At 32.6% G+C, this 19,218-nt stretch overlaps 3 protein-coding genes across 3 annotated transcripts; all 3 read left to right on the top strand.

Annotated features, from left to right (window-relative positions):
• Nucleotides 1-291: 291 nt before the first annotated feature.
• Nucleotides 292-1,516, top strand: LOC129882028 (uncharacterized). Its single transcript, XM_055956147.1, has 2 exons — nt 292-746; nt 831-1,516. Exons 1-2 carry the CDS (start codon nt 723-725, stop codon nt 1,098-1,100), a joined length of 294 nt encoding a protein of 97 aa, XP_055812122.1. The 5' UTR covers nt 292-722; the 3' UTR covers nt 1,101-1,516.
• Nucleotides 1,517-2,251: 735 nt separating this feature from the next.
• On the top strand, nt 2,252-7,568 carry LOC129882027 (uncharacterized). The gene is made up of 3 exons (XM_055956146.1): nt 2,252-2,760; nt 3,698-3,982; nt 7,393-7,568. The coding sequence occupies exons 1-2, from the start codon at nt 2,416-2,418 to the stop codon at nt 3,962-3,964; spliced, it is 612 nt and encodes a 203-aa protein (XP_055812121.1). The 5' UTR covers nt 2,252-2,415; the 3' UTR covers nt 3,965-3,982; nt 7,393-7,568.
• Nucleotides 7,569-14,962: 7,394 nt separating this feature from the next.
• On the top strand, nt 14,963-15,572 carry LOC129881390 (auxin-responsive protein SAUR71-like). Its single transcript, XM_055955599.1, has one exon. It carries the CDS (start codon nt 15,000-15,002, stop codon nt 15,363-15,365), a length of 366 nt encoding a protein of 121 aa, XP_055811574.1. The 5' UTR covers nt 14,963-14,999; the 3' UTR covers nt 15,366-15,572.
• The last annotated feature ends 3,646 nt before the right edge of the window (nt 15,573-19,218 follow it).

The raw sequence follows: 19,218 nt of genomic DNA, 5'->3' as shown, positions 1-19,218 counted from the left end.
GATTCATATGTATCTGAGATACACACGAATCTCGCTCGCCTCTCTCTCTATTTTAGTGTATTTAATAGCAAAAATATATGTATCTGGTAGAAAGCTCTTAATTAGTGATAAAATACATAATATTTTAAAAGTATAGGTAATAATAGTAAATATGGTAGTGAAATATGTATTAATTATGTAGCTTTTCCTTTTATCAAATACCACGTAACAAAAACTTATTAATGGGCCTACAAAAATAAAGCCCATAAGATCAACTGCTTAATCCAATAGTAAAGCCCATCTAATAGTATTGGTAGACCCGAGAAGCTTAATGTTGGGTGAAGTTGCACAAATAGCAACTTTCAGGATCTATTTAAAGATTAGTCGAAATTTACAAAATATTTATACCTTAATCCCATTAATATTGAACTTTAGACCAGCCAGTTCAAAACTTTAAACTTCATACTCAAGATCTGAAAATGCATCAATCCTAAATTATCATGTAAGATAATGTATGTATTGCTTAAAGTATCAAATTCTTTTTTCCAAATAATAAGAAACAAGAAAATTTATCACGAAATAGCTTAATTAAAATATGACTAAATTTTAAATAATTTTTTATAAATCAAATACATATTATAAATAAAAATATTTGAGAGTGTAATAAGAACGTCCGTCCGTCCGTCCGTCAACAACAGAATCACTTCTCCGGCTAAACCAGCGATCTACTTTTCCGACGATCAATGTCCGATTCCAATTTGAAAACTGTAAGTCCATTTTCTCCTTCTTCTCCGAATTGAATTTCTGTTATCTTTTCAGATTCCGTTGAAAAATCGATTGCGAATTTACAGGTGAGGGTTGTAATTAAAGGGAGAGTTCAGGGTGTATCGTATAGGGGTTGGACAGTAGATAATGCGACGGAATTGGGTTTGAGTGGTTGGGTTAGGAACAGAAAGGACGACGGAACTGTGGAAGCCATGTTTTCCGGTAGTTCTGAGAAGGTTCTAGAAATGGAACGCCGGTGTAGGGTGGGACCACCGGCGGCGAATGTCACCGGCGTGGATGTTAATGCTTGTGATGAAGATCTGGCGCCGGGCTTTGAATGTAGGCTAACTGTTTGATCAATTGCCTAAAAGAAGCAAAATAGGAGTGATTTTTTCTTTTTTTGGTTATGTATTTACACAATATAAAGTTAATGCGTACATTATTTTTTCGATACACACTATCAAATGACTTAGTACAACCATGTTGAAGGCGAACAACATACACATTAGTCTTACAAGAGGGGTCCGAGAAGAATGAGATATGCGCAAACCTTATCTTGCATTACCTTGTGTGAGATAAAGATATTATTTTCGATAAATATTCGATTCGAACGGAGCTCTACCAACTGAACTATATCCGGAGCCAAGCGGAGCATGCATCTGACTACAAGAAAAGTGTTCTTAAAAATAGATTTGAGAAACATAAAAATAAAAGTTTATGATGAAAATATTGTAGAAAATTTTGGTTAGTATAGATATTAGAGATCATTGAACTCCATTTGTAATTGAGGAATATGAATTTTATATATTAATTAATCAAGGCTAAATTGCCTAATACACACTCATACTTCTATTGATTTGATATCCCGCCTTTTTTTTTTACTTTATGGAATTTATGCGATTGTCTCAATTCAATAAAAATAAGCGTTTTAAATGTATCTAATTGTTAATCGAACTTGTGATTTTTAATATGATTGTAACCTTGAATTAGAGTTTTTGATTTTATCATGTTATATATCTTCGACATGATTACAACATATCATTGGTTAAGATTTAATTTCATTTTAGTCGATTAAAAGCAAGTGTTAAAGCTACATTACAAAAAGATATGTGCATGCATTCTAATAATAAAAAAAAGCCATGTTGGACCTAACAATAATCGCACTCCAATACGAATATACTAACCATTCAAAAATAGATAGTCTTTCCTTGGTAAATAGCGTCTTGAAGTGAAGCAAGCGAAGGCATTATTGAATGAAAGAAATAGTGAGCCTTATGTGGACGATTTGATAGTCTTTTCAAAAGAAAGAACCGACCACTGGATTATTCAAATAAATCATGTTTTCCGTGGTTTTCCCATTTTACAACTTCCGTACCAATTCGGTCATTTCAGTAACTCTCAGCTCAGTCTTTTTCGTTCTTGAGAATGGTCGTTGTCGGGAAATTCCCACTCCTATTTTGTTTAGAAGGTGATCATTCCTATCAGAATGAGCATAGATGAAAGCAGACAAAAAAGGCTGTTTCTATAGCATTATATAGGCTTGGCTTAGCCCCTCTAAGATAAAGAGTCAAAATTCAAACAGCCCACTTTGTTCAGTTGCTCTGCTCGCTCCGACGGTATGTCTCATTAAGTCGAGAACTTAAAAAAGATAGTCAATAGAATACGAATCGAATGGCATTAGTGGCAGCTTCTGCATCATTATCTTTTTCTACAGAAAAATTCACTTGTCGTTTCACAAATTCATACTTCAAATCCCATTTTGTTAAGAAGATTAACAAGAACAATCTAGACCCACCATTGCAGCAATGGCTAACAAGATCAAGAATCTCGTTTATTATGCTTACACAAAATGTTATTGATTCATATAAAGACGCAAAACGAGTTTCCTTTCAGCTTCCTAAGTTACTATTACCATTTCGCTCTCGTTTTGTTCCACTTCTGCCCAAATTTCCTTCACCTCTTCTGTCATATCCTATGTCCTCCTTAAATTCTGACGCTAACCCAGATGCTAAAACGGTGAGTCCTCCACTTTCCCTTTTCGATTTCTAGCTTCTTTTGGGAGATGGGTGTTTGGTAATTTCTGGGTCTGAACTTCCATTTTCGTTTTTTTCAGTTCAAATTGGCGATAAAAGATGTAATTTTGAGAAATGGGTGTTTGGTGATTTGTGGGTCTGAACTTACCTTTTCGTTTTTTTCAATTCAAATTGTCGATAAAAGATGTAATTTTGAGAAATGGGTGTTTGCTGATTTCTGGGTTTAGGACATTTTTTATGTGCTATGGCTGTAGGGGTGATAGGATTTTCGATTGAATTTCTTAATTGAGATGAGATATTGAGCTATTTCCTCACACTTTGTTATGGGTGTTTGATTGTTTCTGAGTTTTTGATATTTATGTGCTATTTGGTGTGAATTATTTGTTTTACTTAACAATATGTCATTTTGAGCTTGTTAATGGTAATGGGTGATTGATTGTGTTTCCTGGTTGTGGTAACCTAAGGGGTCGTTTGGTAACTGGTTAGAGTTATGTATTTATTAATAGATTCCCTCATAACTAATGTACGTATTAGTTATGCGGATTTCTTAATTGTAAACCAAACGTCGTATAAATTTTATACTTGAATAACTTATTTCCTATTGACCTACCAAATGTCGTAAAAGTTATACGGAAATTAATACATGGATAGCTTGTTTCTTATCAAGCTACCAAACGACCCTTAAGTTTGTTGTGATCTTTAATTGAAATTCTTAGAGAAAGATGGTGTTTTGAGCATTTATTAGGAGATTGATGTTTTATTATTTCTGGGGTTTGGGTGTTTGTGGTGCTATGGTTGCTGGTTAGCTTACAACAACAACAACAAAAACAAACCACTGTACTATGGGACTTTAAGGTGGTTTTTCAGTAATGAGTGTTCATATTTTCTGTATTCTGGTTATTTATGTGTTGTGGTTGCAGGTTAGAGCTGTGATTAAGGGGAGAGTGCAAGGGGTGTTTTACAGGGACTGGACTGTGGAGAATGCTAAGGAATTGGGGTTGAAAGGTTGGGTTCGAAATAGGAGGGATGGATCGGTGGAGGCTTTGTTTTCTGGAAGCCCCGAAAAAGTTCAGGAAATGGAGCAGAGGTGTCGGAGAGGTCCACCATCTGCTATTGTCACTGGACTAGATGTCTTCCCCTGTGATGATGACCCTGGAACTGGGTTCGAACGCAAACAAACTGCTTGATCATAGGCTAGCCTGTTGGTAAAGACTAAGCTGAATACTTTTTCCTATTTTGTCTAACTTGCTGTTGCTACATGTTTAAGTGGTTATAAGTATATCATGTTTGTACACACAAGGTCTTTGAAATGTTAAAGGATTTTATTGTTAAATGTTCTAATTGGTGTTATGCTTTCATACATTTATTCATTGTTGTGTTCTTGTGCTTTTGCTAATTGCCTTTTGAATTTTAGCATTATCTTACCATCTACATTTACTAGAGTAACTGACTAAGTTGCACGGACTTTTCATTTTTGCCGCCGAACCTGTGTCGTCGACACGACACTAGTGCGGTTGCGGGATTCATGTGGTATGCGATCGATCCACATCAAATACTTTGACCATAATCCATGGACAATCTTTTTTTGTGTGTGTGTGTTGGGGGGGGGGATTGAGATTTTGAATAAGAGAAAGGGCATACCTTCGTTATTTTAGTCCTTTTGTCTCAATTTTATATTCACAGTGTATCTCTCAAAATTTAGAATATCTTTGTAGCGCTATTTTATAATTTTGAATTTATTTTAGTAGAATCCCAAAACCCGTACTTGGATCCATACCCTCGAATCATAAAATTTAGATTTTGCCGAATTTGACCCTTAGATCAGCACCCATGTCGGATACCTGCACCCGAGTTCAAACAACTTAGGTAATTGATGGAGTGAGGTTTGTGGCTCTGGGAGGTGCTCAAGCCTCTTACTTAAGACCTTCGAACAACTTAGGTAATTGATGGAGTGAGGTTTGTGGCTCTGGGAGGTGCTCAAGCCTCTTACTTAAGACCTTCGAACAACTTAGGTAATTGATGGAGTGAGGTTTGTGGCTTTGGGAGGTGCTCAAGCCTCTTACTTAAGACCATTTCATATGGCGAAGGTTCCACAACTGCTTACACATCTTTTCAGGCCCATGTGGATGGAGAGATTTGGCCACTATCCTACAACAACAACAACATACCTAGTGTAGGGGTCTGGGAATGGTGAGGTGTACGTAGACCTTACCCTACCCTTGAAGGGGTAGAGAGGTTGTTTCTGATAAACCCTCGGCTTGTTACCGGGTTTGTCTGAACCTTTATGTGTAAAACTTCACTACATTGCAACAAATAATAGATATGAATTCATAACTTTAAAAATATAATGGGTTCAACTAAGAACCTTAAAGGTCGAATCTATAGAACTTAAATCCTGGATCCGCCTTTTGGTCGAGAAGGGAGATTATCTTATACTTTTGCTTTGCTCCAAGTATGGTAACTTATGTCACCTTCTATGTTAAAGCCAAATGTAATTGTTACTCAATTTTCTTTGAAATCTCTTCAGCTATTTATTTATATGTTGAATTCTTAAGTAACAATTCAAAGATTTGTTGCTTCTGATGTTTTTGGGCATATATATCCTGTGGTTTGGCAAATTGCTCTGGAATTATAGAACTTTTGAGCTAAGAGCCTATTATTTAGTAGCTTCGCAATTTTAAGCTATGGACCACATGATTTCTTATTTCTTAAGAATATGCAATTCCAGATCTTTATGGAGAAGATGAACCATGGTGTAAGAGAGAGATTTGGGGATGTGGTTCGAAATCACGGAAAGAAAATTAACTTCTTAGGAATCGTTTTGAAATAGTCTTACGAATGCTATGGAAACTTATCACTAAATTTCACAGAAATGTGCTATTGAATATCATAATGGTGTGAGCTAAAATAATCTTTTCTGTAACTAGTGAAGAAACTTAGGTAGATGTTCTAGTCATTGCCTATTAAAGTTTTCGGCTTAATTGCTATGTCATCCAAGTTTGTGTAGAAAACTGTTGGACTAATCTGTTCCATATTTGAGAAGTATGGTCTTCCTATGATAGCTTGTGAAAGTGTCATGTATGTTATGCTATCCAGTAGGAGAGAACACTCTTGCCTCTTCTTCTTGTTTTTTTGGTAGTTAGCGTTCATGCGTGCAAATTCTCAAAAAAAAATAAAAAATCACCTCATGAGTTTATTATTTAGTCGAGGGTCTATCAGAAACAACATCTCTACCTCCCAAGATAAGGGTAAGGTCTGTGTATACACAATCCTTCCCAGACCCTACTGGTGGGATTACGTTGGGTATGTTCGTTGAGTTTTCCTGATGAATTTTCTATGAGCCACACTAGTACCCTGCATTAAGGAGAAGTCATTTTGGGTAGTCTTGTACCATTATTTCTCATGTGGTGTCTCCTCTTTCTGAACCTATATCTTATAATCTCACAAATACACCTAGCTCTTGAATAGAACAAGAAAATATTACTGATATAAATATTAATAATTAATTTTACGGTTTGGACTCATGATCTATAAGTTATATGGAGACAACATTACGGTTTCTCCTAGACTAATCTTCATAAACCTAAAACACTAAAAGAGAGAAAAACAAGGGAATGAGTGTCAAATCTGAAGCAAATCGAAAAATTAATTCCCGCGAAGTGAATTTAGTGCTTCCCTTTAACCTAGAAACACTTCCTATCCTATTGTTTGAGTTGTCTGAAGGCGGTAAGTTAGAGGTAACCAAAGATGTAAACGATCAATTCCTTGTTGCCGATTCTTACACCATAAAAAGAAGATTGATTTTCGATTGGATAAGAGAGAGTTGACTTTAGTCTCATCCGAATATATATTATAATATATATATTCAACTCATATGTATCAATATTTGGACCACAATTTAATGAATTCTAACTGGCCCTTCCCTCATATCTTTGTCTTCCCCATGTACTGTGAGCAATATATTCAGTGATCTTTTTCTCTTAAATCTACTATGTTATTTTTTGTTCCCTTTGAAGGATGAATATACATTTGAATCTGCCAACTTCTTGTCCAGCAAATCTTAGTAATATATTATTTAGAAACTTTTTGGAGATTATCCACTCAGCCTAACACACTTGAAAAATTGGAAAAATATTTTTTTTGAAAAATTAGAAGTTTAAAGTCAAAATTTATGAAAAAAGTATGACACATAAATTGAAATAAAGAAAGTACGCAGTGTCTTAATTGAAAAAAAATGTTTAGGAAATTTATGAGTTTCTCTTTTTGCGGAAGCGGATCTACAATAACCAACTACGATTTATGTCACTGATTATCGAGATGAATCTCCTTGTTTTCACAACCTAAAAATCCTCTTTAGACAGATGCAATGAATTCTCTCATTGTAAACCCTAGTCATCATATTCATTAATGTGGAAATTTGTCGTCTTTCTAACATTCATAATGACGTATTTACACATTATACTGATGTTATTATGTAATTGGATGTCACTTTTCCTTCTCCTTTTTTCCTTCTACGTTTTCCCTCTTTTTCTTCTACTTTTTCTCCTCCACTAACTTTTGTCCCACCAAGTTGAGGAATCAACTTATATCAATTTGTTGCTTTCTTCATTTGCAGGGGGAAGACAGGAGTACTCAACGGGGATAAGGGATCCCCCCGGGTAGAGGAAGTAAGAGATGGCTAACCACTGCAAATGTAAATATGCATAAAAAAAATTCATCTGCTCCTTTCTATTTTCTTTTACTCTTTACTTCTTATTTTGTTAAGTTAGTTTATTTTATAACACGTTATCAGTACGAGCCTCCATCGCTTTGAGCTATATTTTTAAGAAGGTAACAAAAGGGGTAAGGATTTTATTTTTTAAAAATGTCTAATACTTCTAAACTTGAATTTGTTGCTCTTGACATGTCTAGAAAAGGCTACTCATCATGGGCAATAGATGCCGAAATACATCTAGAATCGTTGGGCCTGACAGACACCATCAAAGATAACAATACGACATCTAGTCAAAGACTGTGCCAAAGCCATGATATTTCTCCGTCACCATCTTGACGAGGGATTAAAATTACAGTACCTTACATTAAAGATCCTTTTAAATTGTGGAAGAATCTAAAAGAAAGATATGACCACCTGAAGTTGGTCATCATTCCACAGGCACGTCATGATTGGCTAAATCTGAGATTAATGGATTTTAAAAATATAATTGAATATAATTTTGTCTTGTTTAGAATTATAGCTCAGTTAAATTTATGCGGAGAAGAAATCACTGAACAGGACAAACTTGAAAAAAAATACTCCATATTTTCACCCGCGAATATGCTCCTTCAGCAGCAATATCGCGAAAAGGGGTTTAAAAAATATTCTGAATTACTTTCTCACCTTCTTATTACTGAACGTCACAACGAACTATTAATGAAAAATCATGATAGTCGGTCCATTGATTCTTTTCTACTCCCTAAAGTGAATCAGACAAATTATAACCAACGAGAAAAAGGTCATGGCCCAGTCGTGGTCATGGTCGAAGAAGAAATTATAATCATGATACCCGGCTGACACCGAGAAATGATCAGCAGTACAAAAAAAAGAGTGAAAAGCCAGAAGTTTTACGAAAGAAAAATTTAGAAAGTATATGTCATAGATGTGGAGGTATGGGGCACTGGTCACGAACTTGCCGGTCATCAAAACGTCTGGTTCAGCTATATCAGGCATCCTTGAAGAGGACAGAAAATAATCCACAAACAAATTTTATCTCTGAAGATAATATTGAGCCTATGCATCTGGATGTAGCTGATTTCTTCAATTTTTTTGAAGGAAATATGAATATCGATAACCCTAATAATATTTAAATAATATTTTTGGTACTAAATAATATATTTGTATTTTTCTAATTCATGTAAATAAATAAAATTTGTGTAATAAGCCATGTTTTAATTATAATATTTACTTTATTTCTTTTTGAAGAAAAATATGGATATGCCTCAAATTTTATTTGGATCAATGATCAATCACGAAGATATTTATGTAATTGATAGTGGAATAACTCATGCCATTTTTAAAGACGAGAAATATTTTTCCAACTTGCTTAGAAGAAAAGCAAATGTTACTACAATTTTTGATAATTTAAAAATCATTGAAGGCTCCGGAAGAGTTACTATATTTCTGCTTAAGGGGATAAAAATTGTTATAAATGATGCACTATTCTCTTCTAAATCCCCAAAAAACTTGTTAAGTTTTAAAGATATCCGTAGAAATGAATATTATGTTGAGACACTAAATGAAATAAATACTGAATATCTTGATATAACCAAGAGTGTCTTAGGCCAGAAATATATTTTGAAAAAATTATCAACTTTGTCGTTTGACCTATATTATGCAAAAATTAGTGCAATTGAAGCACAATAATCGTAAACCAGAAGTTTACTGATTTAAATACATTTGTGTTATGACATGATCGAATAGGTCATCTTGGATCAATAATGATGAGACGAATTCTTGAAAATTCAACTGGACATCCGTTAAAGAACTAGAAGATTCTTACAAATGATGAATTTTCATGCGTTGCTTGTTATCAATGCAAATTAATTGCCAGACCATCGACCCTGAAGGTTGGCATCGAATATGCTGGCTTTTTAGAGCTTATACATGGAGATATATGTGGACTTATTCATCCACCTAGTGGATTGTTTAAATATTTTATGGTCCCAATAGATGCATCATCTAGATGGTCTCATGTGTGCCTCTTATCATCTCGCAACTTGGCGTTTACGAAGATGTTAGCACAAATAATAAGATTAAGGGCACAATTCCCAGGTTATCCAATTAAGACTATTCGCCTTGATAATGCTGGAGAATTTACATTCCAAGCTTTTGATGATTATTTCTTATCAATTGGGATAAAAATTGAACATCTTGTTGGTCATGTTCATACTCAAAATGGCCCTGCAAAGTCATTTATTAAGCGCCTATAATTGATAGCCAGACCTCTACTAATGAAAATAAAATTACCAATTACTGTTTAGGGTCATGCTATCTTATATGCAATAGCACTTGTACGTCTCAGACCGACATATTATAATAAATACTCTCTGTCACAACTAGTATTTGATCATAAGCCAAATATAGCCCATCTACGAATTTTTGGTTGTGCGGTATACATGCATGTAGCACCACCACAACGTATAAAGATGGGCTCTCAACGAAGGTTGGGCATATATGTTGAGTTTGACTTACCCTCAATAATTCGCTACCTTGAACCGTTGACAGAAAACTTATTTACTGCTCGATTTGCAAATTGTCGGTTTATGAAATAATTTTTCCGCCATTAGGGGGAGAGAAAAAGGACCACACAAGAGAAATTGCGTGGAAGGTTTCATCACTATCTCATTTTGATCCACGTACCCGCACATGTGAGCAGAATGTCCAGAAGATCATCCACTTATAGAACATAGCAAATCAAATGCCAGATGCATTTATTGATTTGAAACAGATAACTAAGTCACATATCCCTACAATAAATGTGCTTATCCGGATTGATGTCCCAAAATGACCATCTACAAGTATCATAGCTTCTGAATCTCAAACACGCCTGAAGCGTGGCAGACCATTGGGTTCAAAGGATAAAAATTCTAGAAAGAGAAGCGTAAGGAATAACAAAAATGATACTACAAAAGAACCCCCCGAAGAAGGTCAAGATTTGAGTAATCCTGATATTTCTGAAGAAATTAGTGAACCCGAGACTCAAGTGAATGAAGAACTTTCAATAAGTTCTACCAATGATGAGATAAATTTAGATCGATCGAAAATTACGGTAGATAATATTTTTGAATATAATGTTGCAATTAACCTTATACAAGATAGTGAAAGTATTGAGCCTAATTCCGTCAAAGAATGTAGACGTAGTTATGATTGGCCAGAATGGCAAAAGGCAATTCAATCTGAATTAGACTCACTTACTAAACGTGAGATTTTTGGACATGTAGTCCAAAATTCTGAAGGTGTAAAATCAGTTAGCTATAAATGAGTTTTTATGCGAAAACGAAATGAGAGAAATGAAATTGTAAGATACAAGGCACGATTTATTGCACAAGGATTCTCTCAAAGACCCGGGGTCAACTATGAAGAAACATATTCACCTGTTATGGATGGAATAACTTTTCGATATCTCATCAGTTTAGCTGTACATAAATCTTGAAATACATCTAATGGATGTCGTTACAACTTACCTTTATGGGTCACTTGATAATGAAATTTACATGAAAATTCCAGAAGGATTAAAATTGCCTGAAGCATGTACTAAGTCTCGGGAGATGTACTCAATGAAACTGCAAAGATCATTATATGGTCTGAAACAATCAGAGTGTATGTGGTATAATCGTTTTAGTGAGTACTTGGTAAATGAATGTTATATAAATGATGTCATTTATCCATGTGTTTTTATTAAAAAAATGGAATCAGAGTTTGTTATACTCACCGTTTATGTTGATGACATAAATCTCATTGGAACCCCTGAAGAGGTCCAAAAGGCGATTGAATATCTAAAGAAAAAATTTGAGATGAAAGACCTTGGAAAAACAAAACTTTGTCTAGATCTACAAATTGAACATTTAGCAGACAAGGTCTTTGTCCACCAATCTGCCTACACTAAGAAAATCTTAAAACGATTTTACATGAACAAAGCACATTCATTAAGTACTCTAATAGTTATTAGATCACTTGAAGTGGAAAAAGATCAATTTCGACCTTCAGAAGAGGATGAAGAACTTTTTGGTCATGAAGTACCATATCTCAGTGCTATTGGTGCACTTATGTACCTTGCTAATGCAACCAGACCTGATATAACATTTTCTTAATTTTCTGGCAAGGTATAGTTCATCCCCAATGCGAAGGTATTAGAACGGTATCAAAAATATTTTGCGATACCTAAAAGGTATTATTGATATAGTTTGTTTTATATTAACAAAGATTGTGCAGACCTTATTGGTAATGCAAATGCAGGTTATTTATCAGACCCACATAAAGCTCGATCTTAGACAGGCTATCTATTTACACACGGAGGAATTGCTATATCATGGCGATCTACAAAATAGTGTATTGTTGCTACTTCTTCAAATCATGCTGAAATAATAGTAATTCATGAAGCAAGTAGAGAATGTGTGTGGTTGAGATCGATGATATAGTTCATTAAAGAAAGATGCAGCTTGAAAAATGATGTCAAAGTACCCACAGTTATATTCGAAGACAATGTCGCGTGCATAACTCAATTGAAAGGTGACTTCATAAAAGGAGATAGAACGAAACATATTTCACCAAAATTATTCTTCACACATGATCTCCAGAAGAATGGTGATATTGATGTACAACAAATTCGTTCTAGTGATAATCTTGCAAATTTATTCACAAAGGCATTACCAACATCAACTTTTGAGAAGCTAAGATATAAGATTGGAATGTGTCCTCTCCAAAATATCAAATGAAGTTTTCATCAGGAGGAGTAAAATACGCGCTACACTCTTTTTTCCTTAACCAAGGTTTTGTCCCACTGGGTTTTTCCTGGTAAGGTTTTTAATGAGGCAACACTCAAGGCGTATTATCAGATGTGTGTACTCTTTTTCTTTCACTAGGCTTTTTCCCACTTGGTTTTTCCTAGTAAGGTTTTAACGAGGCACAATATTTATGGATGTTTACGATAACTATGTATATTGTTTCTTGTAAAGTTTTTTTTTAATTACACGTGAACATCCAAGTGGGAGTATTATGTAATTGGATGTCACTTTCCCTTCCCCTTTTTCCCTTCTACGTTTTCCCTCTCTCTTCTACTTTTTCTCCTCCACTAATTTTTGTCCCACCAAGTTGAGGAATCAACTTGTATTAATTTGTTGCTTTCTTCATTTGCCGTGGTTATAAATAGCTAGTGCAAATATAAATATACATAAAAAAAATTCATTTGTTTCTTTCTATTTTTTCTTACTCTCTACTTCTTATTTTGTTAAGTTGATTTATTTTATAACAAATGTGAGAATTTATCGTCTTTTCAATAATCATATGATATGTTTATACATTATAGTCAAAATTATAAATTTGTGTCTATCCAACACTATATATGCCTGGATCCGACCCAATAAAAAGGTTGGGAAAGTGAACAAAGGAAAAAAGATGGATCATATGTTTGCAATAAATAACCAAAAAGGTACCAAAGCACATGCAAATGAGCAGGGGCAGATGTACCATTCTAAGTACATATTCAGTTGAATTCATTAGTTTGATACGAAGCATAATTTATTTGTAATATTTTTATTAAAATTATAATAAATAATAAACATAAATTCATAATCTAAATATCTAAGGGATCCAATGTTAAAAAAAATTAAAAAATCGAATTTATAAAATTTAAATTTTGAATTTGAGAAAAATCGTATTGACCTGTGCCGGTGTGCCTTTGTGGCAACTAAATTATCAATATGTTGCTACAAAGACATCAAAGTGATGCAACATTACTATGTCTCTCTCTGATTCATTTTATGTATTTTAGTTTGACTAGTTACAAAATAATTTTTAAAACAAGAATGGAGTACTTTTGGATTTAATTACTTTAAGGACAATGTTGATGATCTAAACTATGTATAATGTTGATCGTGGAACTTTTTAAGCTTCTCTTTTTCCCAATCTTCATGAGGGGAAAATGAAGAGAAAAAAAGAAGTTTTCCCGCTATCTCAATTTATTTAAAACTTTTTTTTAGTTAGTCCTGTAAAGAATATTAATATATTTCTAAATTAATAATAATTTATGTTTAAATTTGTTATTTTATCTTTAATGAGATGATTTACAATCACACAAATATTTATTACTTATTTTAGATCACAAATTTCAAATATCTTTATTTCATTCTTAAATTTTTGAGTTCAGTCAAACACCTTCCCATAAATTTGAGATGGATACGTTATTATAAAGTGGTAGACTACTTGGCCAAATATCAATCAAAGCAATTTGCAAGTTTTTGAAAGAAAGGAATGAGACACTGAGTTAAGCTCTTTTATATTATAATTATAAAGTTGAGATGTTTTAGACATAGCTATTAGGAATAAAATAAGCTTTTTTTTCCTTAGCAATAACAATTTTCACAAGTAGTTTTTCTTATGAAGCACTTTCTGAAACTTCACCAAGCAAATTACTGCTTTAATATCAATAGAAGTGCTTTCGTAATTGATTAACCAAACACAAACTGTTAAATCATTTTTAATAAAAAATAGTTTTTAAAAAACAGATAGATTCAGTCAGCTAAACTCCATCAAATTGCTCAATCAATATCAATAAGATGTCGTGACCGCTTAGACTATATATATAACACTTCTATAATCTAATTCATACCAAACACAAACTGTTAAATCACTTCTAATAAAAAACAGTTTTCAAAAGATAGATAGATTCAATCAGCTAAACTCCATCAAATTTTTCAATCAATATCAAAAAAATATCGTGACCGCTTAAGCTATATATATAACACACTTCTATAATCTAATAATTCATACCAAACACACCCAAAATGGAAAATCTAACTGGCCCTTCCCTTCATATCCTTTTCTTCTCATGTGAGCAATATATGTAAGGTCATTTTATCATGAATTGATTTGTTCACCATGTCTCTCTTAATTCTGCTTTATTTTCTGCTCCTTTGATTCTGCCAACTACCTGTCCAACAATTTTTTAAGAAACTTTTGGAGTTTACACTTACCCTAACACTTTCTTTTATATAGAAAAAATATGAACCCTCTAGTACTAAACTTTTCTTTCTCTATTGAGCGTGTGAACAAGTCTCATATTTACGCAAAGTGTAGTAGTTTGACTCAAAGGAAACTACATTACATCATATTACAAATACCTTTGGATAAAAAGTCGCTGAATTTCTGAACGTAGAGATTTATCCGAGTAATTTAAACCTCTTTCGCTTGAAAATTATATTATATATACAAAATCATTTTTGAGTTGAACTAACTCAAATAACTTTTTTCCACCAAGTACAAAATAAGAACATAAAGGTTAGAAAAGTGAATTTGGAAAAAGATGGATTATATGATATGTTGCATCAATGACCAAAAATGTTACAAAGCACATGCAATAGGGACCCAATATTTTCTACTATAAATCTAACCCTTCTAAAGCTCTACAATATAACCAAACAAAATCCTAAAATTCACTATACTAGCAATCATTAGTTAAGCTCAAAAATATGGTGAAATCCAAGATCATTGGAAAGTTATTGAAGGCTCAATATCTTCATCAATTGATTCTCAATTCCAAAAGGAGGTCAAATAATAATCAGTTTTCCAACGAAACGCCACGTGGCAAGACATTATTGGTGCCAAATGATGTGAAAGAAGGACATTTTGCTGTTTTTTCAGTGAATCCTGAAGAGGAACCCCAAAGGTTTGTGGTGGAATTGCATTGGCTAAATCATCCATCTTTCTTGAAATTATTGAAAAAGGCTGAAGATGAATATGGATTTAGACAAACAGGTGTTCTTGAATTCCCTTGTCGTGATGAGGAATTGGAGAAGGTTCTTGCTGTTGGATGTTTGAACAAAGTCTCACGTTGATAATAATCAAAAAGATTTATTAAGAAGCTGCGTACACATATTATAAGATGTAAGGTCTTTTGAGAGAAATCGTACGAACTTGTCACTAGTGCTTTTGCAGTTTAACTAAGTTATAATCAACAAGTTGCTACAAAGATATCAAAGTGATGCAATAGTACTATTTCCTTCGTTTCATTTTATGTGTTTTAGTTTGATCAGTTACGAAGTTCAAAAAAAATAATGGAATACTTTTGAATTTTACAACCCTTAAATTAAAGATGTCTATGATGTATCTAAATTAATTTACAAATGTTAATTTTTATTGTTGTTCAATTAGATTTAATTAATTTATAGGACAATGTTACATCGGCTAAAGTATATATGATGTTGATCATGGAACTTGTCTGCTTAGAAAATTTCATTTCTATATGATATAAATAAAGTGGAACTTTTTATCTCAATTTATATCTTTTTTTCTTCTTTTTAGTCTGGTCTCAGAAAGAATGATTCCTAAATTTAGTAATAATTTATGTTTAAACTTCTAATTTTATCCTTTATAAAATAATTTAGGTAATTTTACACAAATTTCATAGTATTAAAGCTAATTACATCATATTTCTATTCTTTTTCAAGTTATAAAAATCCGTTAAAGTTTAAAGATTTCGGATACATCACTCAACTTTCCAATATATCACGTTTCGATTTCGAATACATCACTAAATATTTCAATACATCGCGTCCCGATATATTACCTTTGTCAATACATGACACACCAAACTAAAGCGCCATCTATTAATTCTATTTTGAGGTGACCCTCTTATAGTCTTTGATTTTAACTTATATTTACAAAGAAACACAAAATTGATATGCAAAAACTAAGTTCATTCTTGTCAAAGATACTAGCAAGCAATTCAAAATACTAGCAAGATCACATCAAAATTTCGTTAATCTCTAATTCCGCTTTTAATATCTAAGATAATCTCTTATGGACTAACAAGTGACGTTGTTCAACTAATAACTAATCTTATATTATATCTCAAGCAATACAAGATATAATGACATAGTTAATCGAGGGTCATACAACTAACAACAATCAAAACATAGATGAACAAATAGAGAGGAAGAAGACCAACTCAATTATATTTAACCCTATCAAGAATTTCATCAAATAAAAGGTTCAATCAAAATACTAGAGACAAATTTCAGTTTCTCATAATAACAATATTGGTTTTCTCGTGAGAGAGGGATCTCGAGCGAGCTCAACTTTTTTTCAATCTTTAATTCTTTGCTTCAAATTATGTCAAAATCACCTTTTTCGATTCGTATTCATCTAAATACATTTCTTACACGTATAAAACTCTTAGTAAACACAAAAACACCCAAGATAACGAGGTAACAACATATTAATGCATACGATATGAGGCGATAACGTAATATAAACACACACTTTTAGCCAAATCTCATATATTTAGATTGAATCAAGTTATAATTAATTGCATTTGAGATATTTTTGTGAATTATAAAAGGACCCCATTCAAAGGATGAAAGGGATTTATCAAGTAAGTAGCATCAATATCAATACAACATACAATACAAGGAAAGGAAAACGTAGCTAACTAGAAGAGAAGAAAGTCCTTAGCTTCCTTATCTTTGTTTTTCATCTTCATATCTACTTTATTGTATAAACTTATTTCATTTACGCTATCGAATTATCATTATTTCTAATTTTCACTAGCTCATGATATCGCCTTTAAACTTATTTCATTTTTTTCTATCTTTAAATGATAACACGTAAGTTATGACGAATCGATAGAACTTCAGATGCTATATATATTCAACCTAATGTACTATATATCATATCGGCTAACTTGACTTTATATCGCATTAACATGGAAAACACATGAACATGGTCTTATATCCAAAGGACAAAAAGGTTACTTGCCTAATATAGTAAATAAACAAAGCCAGTGGGACCAAAAAGCAAAAACTAAAGGAGGTAAAGGGAGTCAAATAAGTGGATTGGATGAGTAAATAAATAGGCAGTTAATAATCCGTTTAAAAGTTATTTAAATTAATATGATTAGGATAAAATGATTATATGAGGTGAATTTGCAAGTTAATTAACTATGATTATGATCTTAGAGCTAAGCACATATCATGCCTTTATTAATTTGGTGTAAATATTTTTTTTGGTACAAATTTGGTTTAAATATTGAGGATGAATAACTTTTTACCCTTGTACAAACCCCTAATGGAGAAACTTTCATTTTCATAACTCATAAATATTGTACGATACGAAATGAGTTTAAATTTTATACATTGTTAATATAAAAATAAATAAATTATACTACCAAAGCATCTAAAGGTGACCCCTGAGAAACCCTCATGTTGCATTCATTTTTAAATATATATATATATATCTATATATATATATATATGAAAGATATATCTTTTGTGACAACAAATAAAATATGTTATCTATTATAATAAGCAAAAATAAATTGACATCGTAAAAATTATTTATATTTACAAGATATTACTCAAACGCATACGGAATAAGGTACTTGAAGTTCCTTTTTTAATAAAACAAGAAAAAAAAAGTGCATTGGAAAGCAAACAAAAGGAAAAGAGTGCATTAAGAAAAAGATGGATCATATGTTGCAATAAATGACCAAAATGGTTCCAATATATGATGAAAAAGCTTTTTGCAAATGTAGGGCACATGTTATGGGGACCAATACTAAACTCATCATCTTAATCGATTAGTCAGACGACAATTACTTTACTTATTATTTAATATGAGTTGTCTATCTTAATTAGTCAAACAAGAATTACTTCACTTATTATTTTAATATAAGCTGTTTAGCCTTCACCATATCCTATATAAATCCCCTTCAAAACCACTATTGAAAAACCACAATAAAATCTGTTATACTCTATATATACAACAAGTATACACCAAAATATGGTTAAGTCCAAAATCATTGGGAAGTTATTGAAGGCTCAATATCTTCATCAATTGATTCCCAAATTCAAAAATAGGTCAAATAATAATGCTATTACTAGTACTACTGATCAATTTCACGACGAAACGCCACGTGGAGAGACGTTATTGGTGCCGAATGACGTAAAAGAAGGACACTTTGTTGTTCTTTCAGTGAATCCTGAAGAGGAACCACATAGGTTTGTGGTGGAATTGCACTGGTTAAATCATCCATCATTCTTGAAATTATTAAAACAAGCTGAAGATGAATATGGATTTAAACAACAAGGTGTTCTTAAATTCCCCTGTCGCGCCAAGGAATTGCACAAGGTTCTTGCTACTGGATGTTCGAACTAAGTCTCACGTCGTAGCTGGAAAAAATTAAGAATCTACATACATGTAAGGTCTTTCAAAAAAAAATCGCGCAACTTAGTGGTGCTCAACAATTAATTAATTTACAAAAGTTAATTAATTATGTTATTGTTCAATTAGACTTAATTATATTTTAAGGACGATGTTATATTGTTTCAAAATAAAGTAAGTGTCTAGTGTAATTTGATTTTTTCTTTGAATTTGTAGAAGTTCTCTAATTTAAAATGTCTCTATTACAAAATAATTTACTATGTTCCATTTTGAAAGGAATTAATTCATAACATTACATAACAATGAGGGAGTTGAGTTCTTAAAGATAACAAATGAAATTTGTGGACTTGAAAGTTCATTTTTTCGTTGAACCAACGTTTTGCTCCCGTGTTTATGTTCGAACACAACGAAATAACACATGATTCGATCCCTTTATCATTAAACAGAAGTATTGAGTTCGAGCTTTGAGATAAAGAAATTCCTAATGATGATCATAGTGTTTTTCCCTTCAAGTGAACCTTATGTAAT

This window comes from Solanum dulcamara, chromosome 3, assembly GCF_947179165.1.
Source record: "Solanum dulcamara chromosome 3, daSolDulc1.2, whole genome shotgun sequence".
NCBI classification, from domain to species: domain Eukaryota; kingdom Viridiplantae; phylum Streptophyta; class Magnoliopsida; order Solanales; family Solanaceae; genus Solanum; species Solanum dulcamara.
Note: the sequence above shows the minus strand (reverse complement) of the source record. Positions and strands in the feature narration are given on the sequence as shown.

Coding starts and splice junctions, on each gene's coding strand:
- LOC129882028 (XM_055956147.1), top strand. CDS start 723: ATGTCCGATTCCAATTTGAAAACT. Junction 747..830: donor CCGATTCCAATTTGAAAACT/GTAAGTCCATTT, acceptor GCGAATTTACAG/GTGAGGGTTGTAATTAAAGG.
- LOC129881390 (XM_055955599.1), top strand. CDS start 15,000: ATGGTGAAATCCAAGATCATTGGAAAGTTATTGAAGGCTCAATATCTT.
- LOC129882027 (XM_055956146.1), top strand. CDS start 2,416: ATGGCATTAGTGGCAGCTTCTGCATCATTATCTTTTTCTACAGAAAAA. Junction 2,761..3,697: donor CTAACCCAGATGCTAAAACG/GTGAGTCCTCCA, acceptor TTGTGGTTGCAG/GTTAGAGCTGTGATTAAGGG.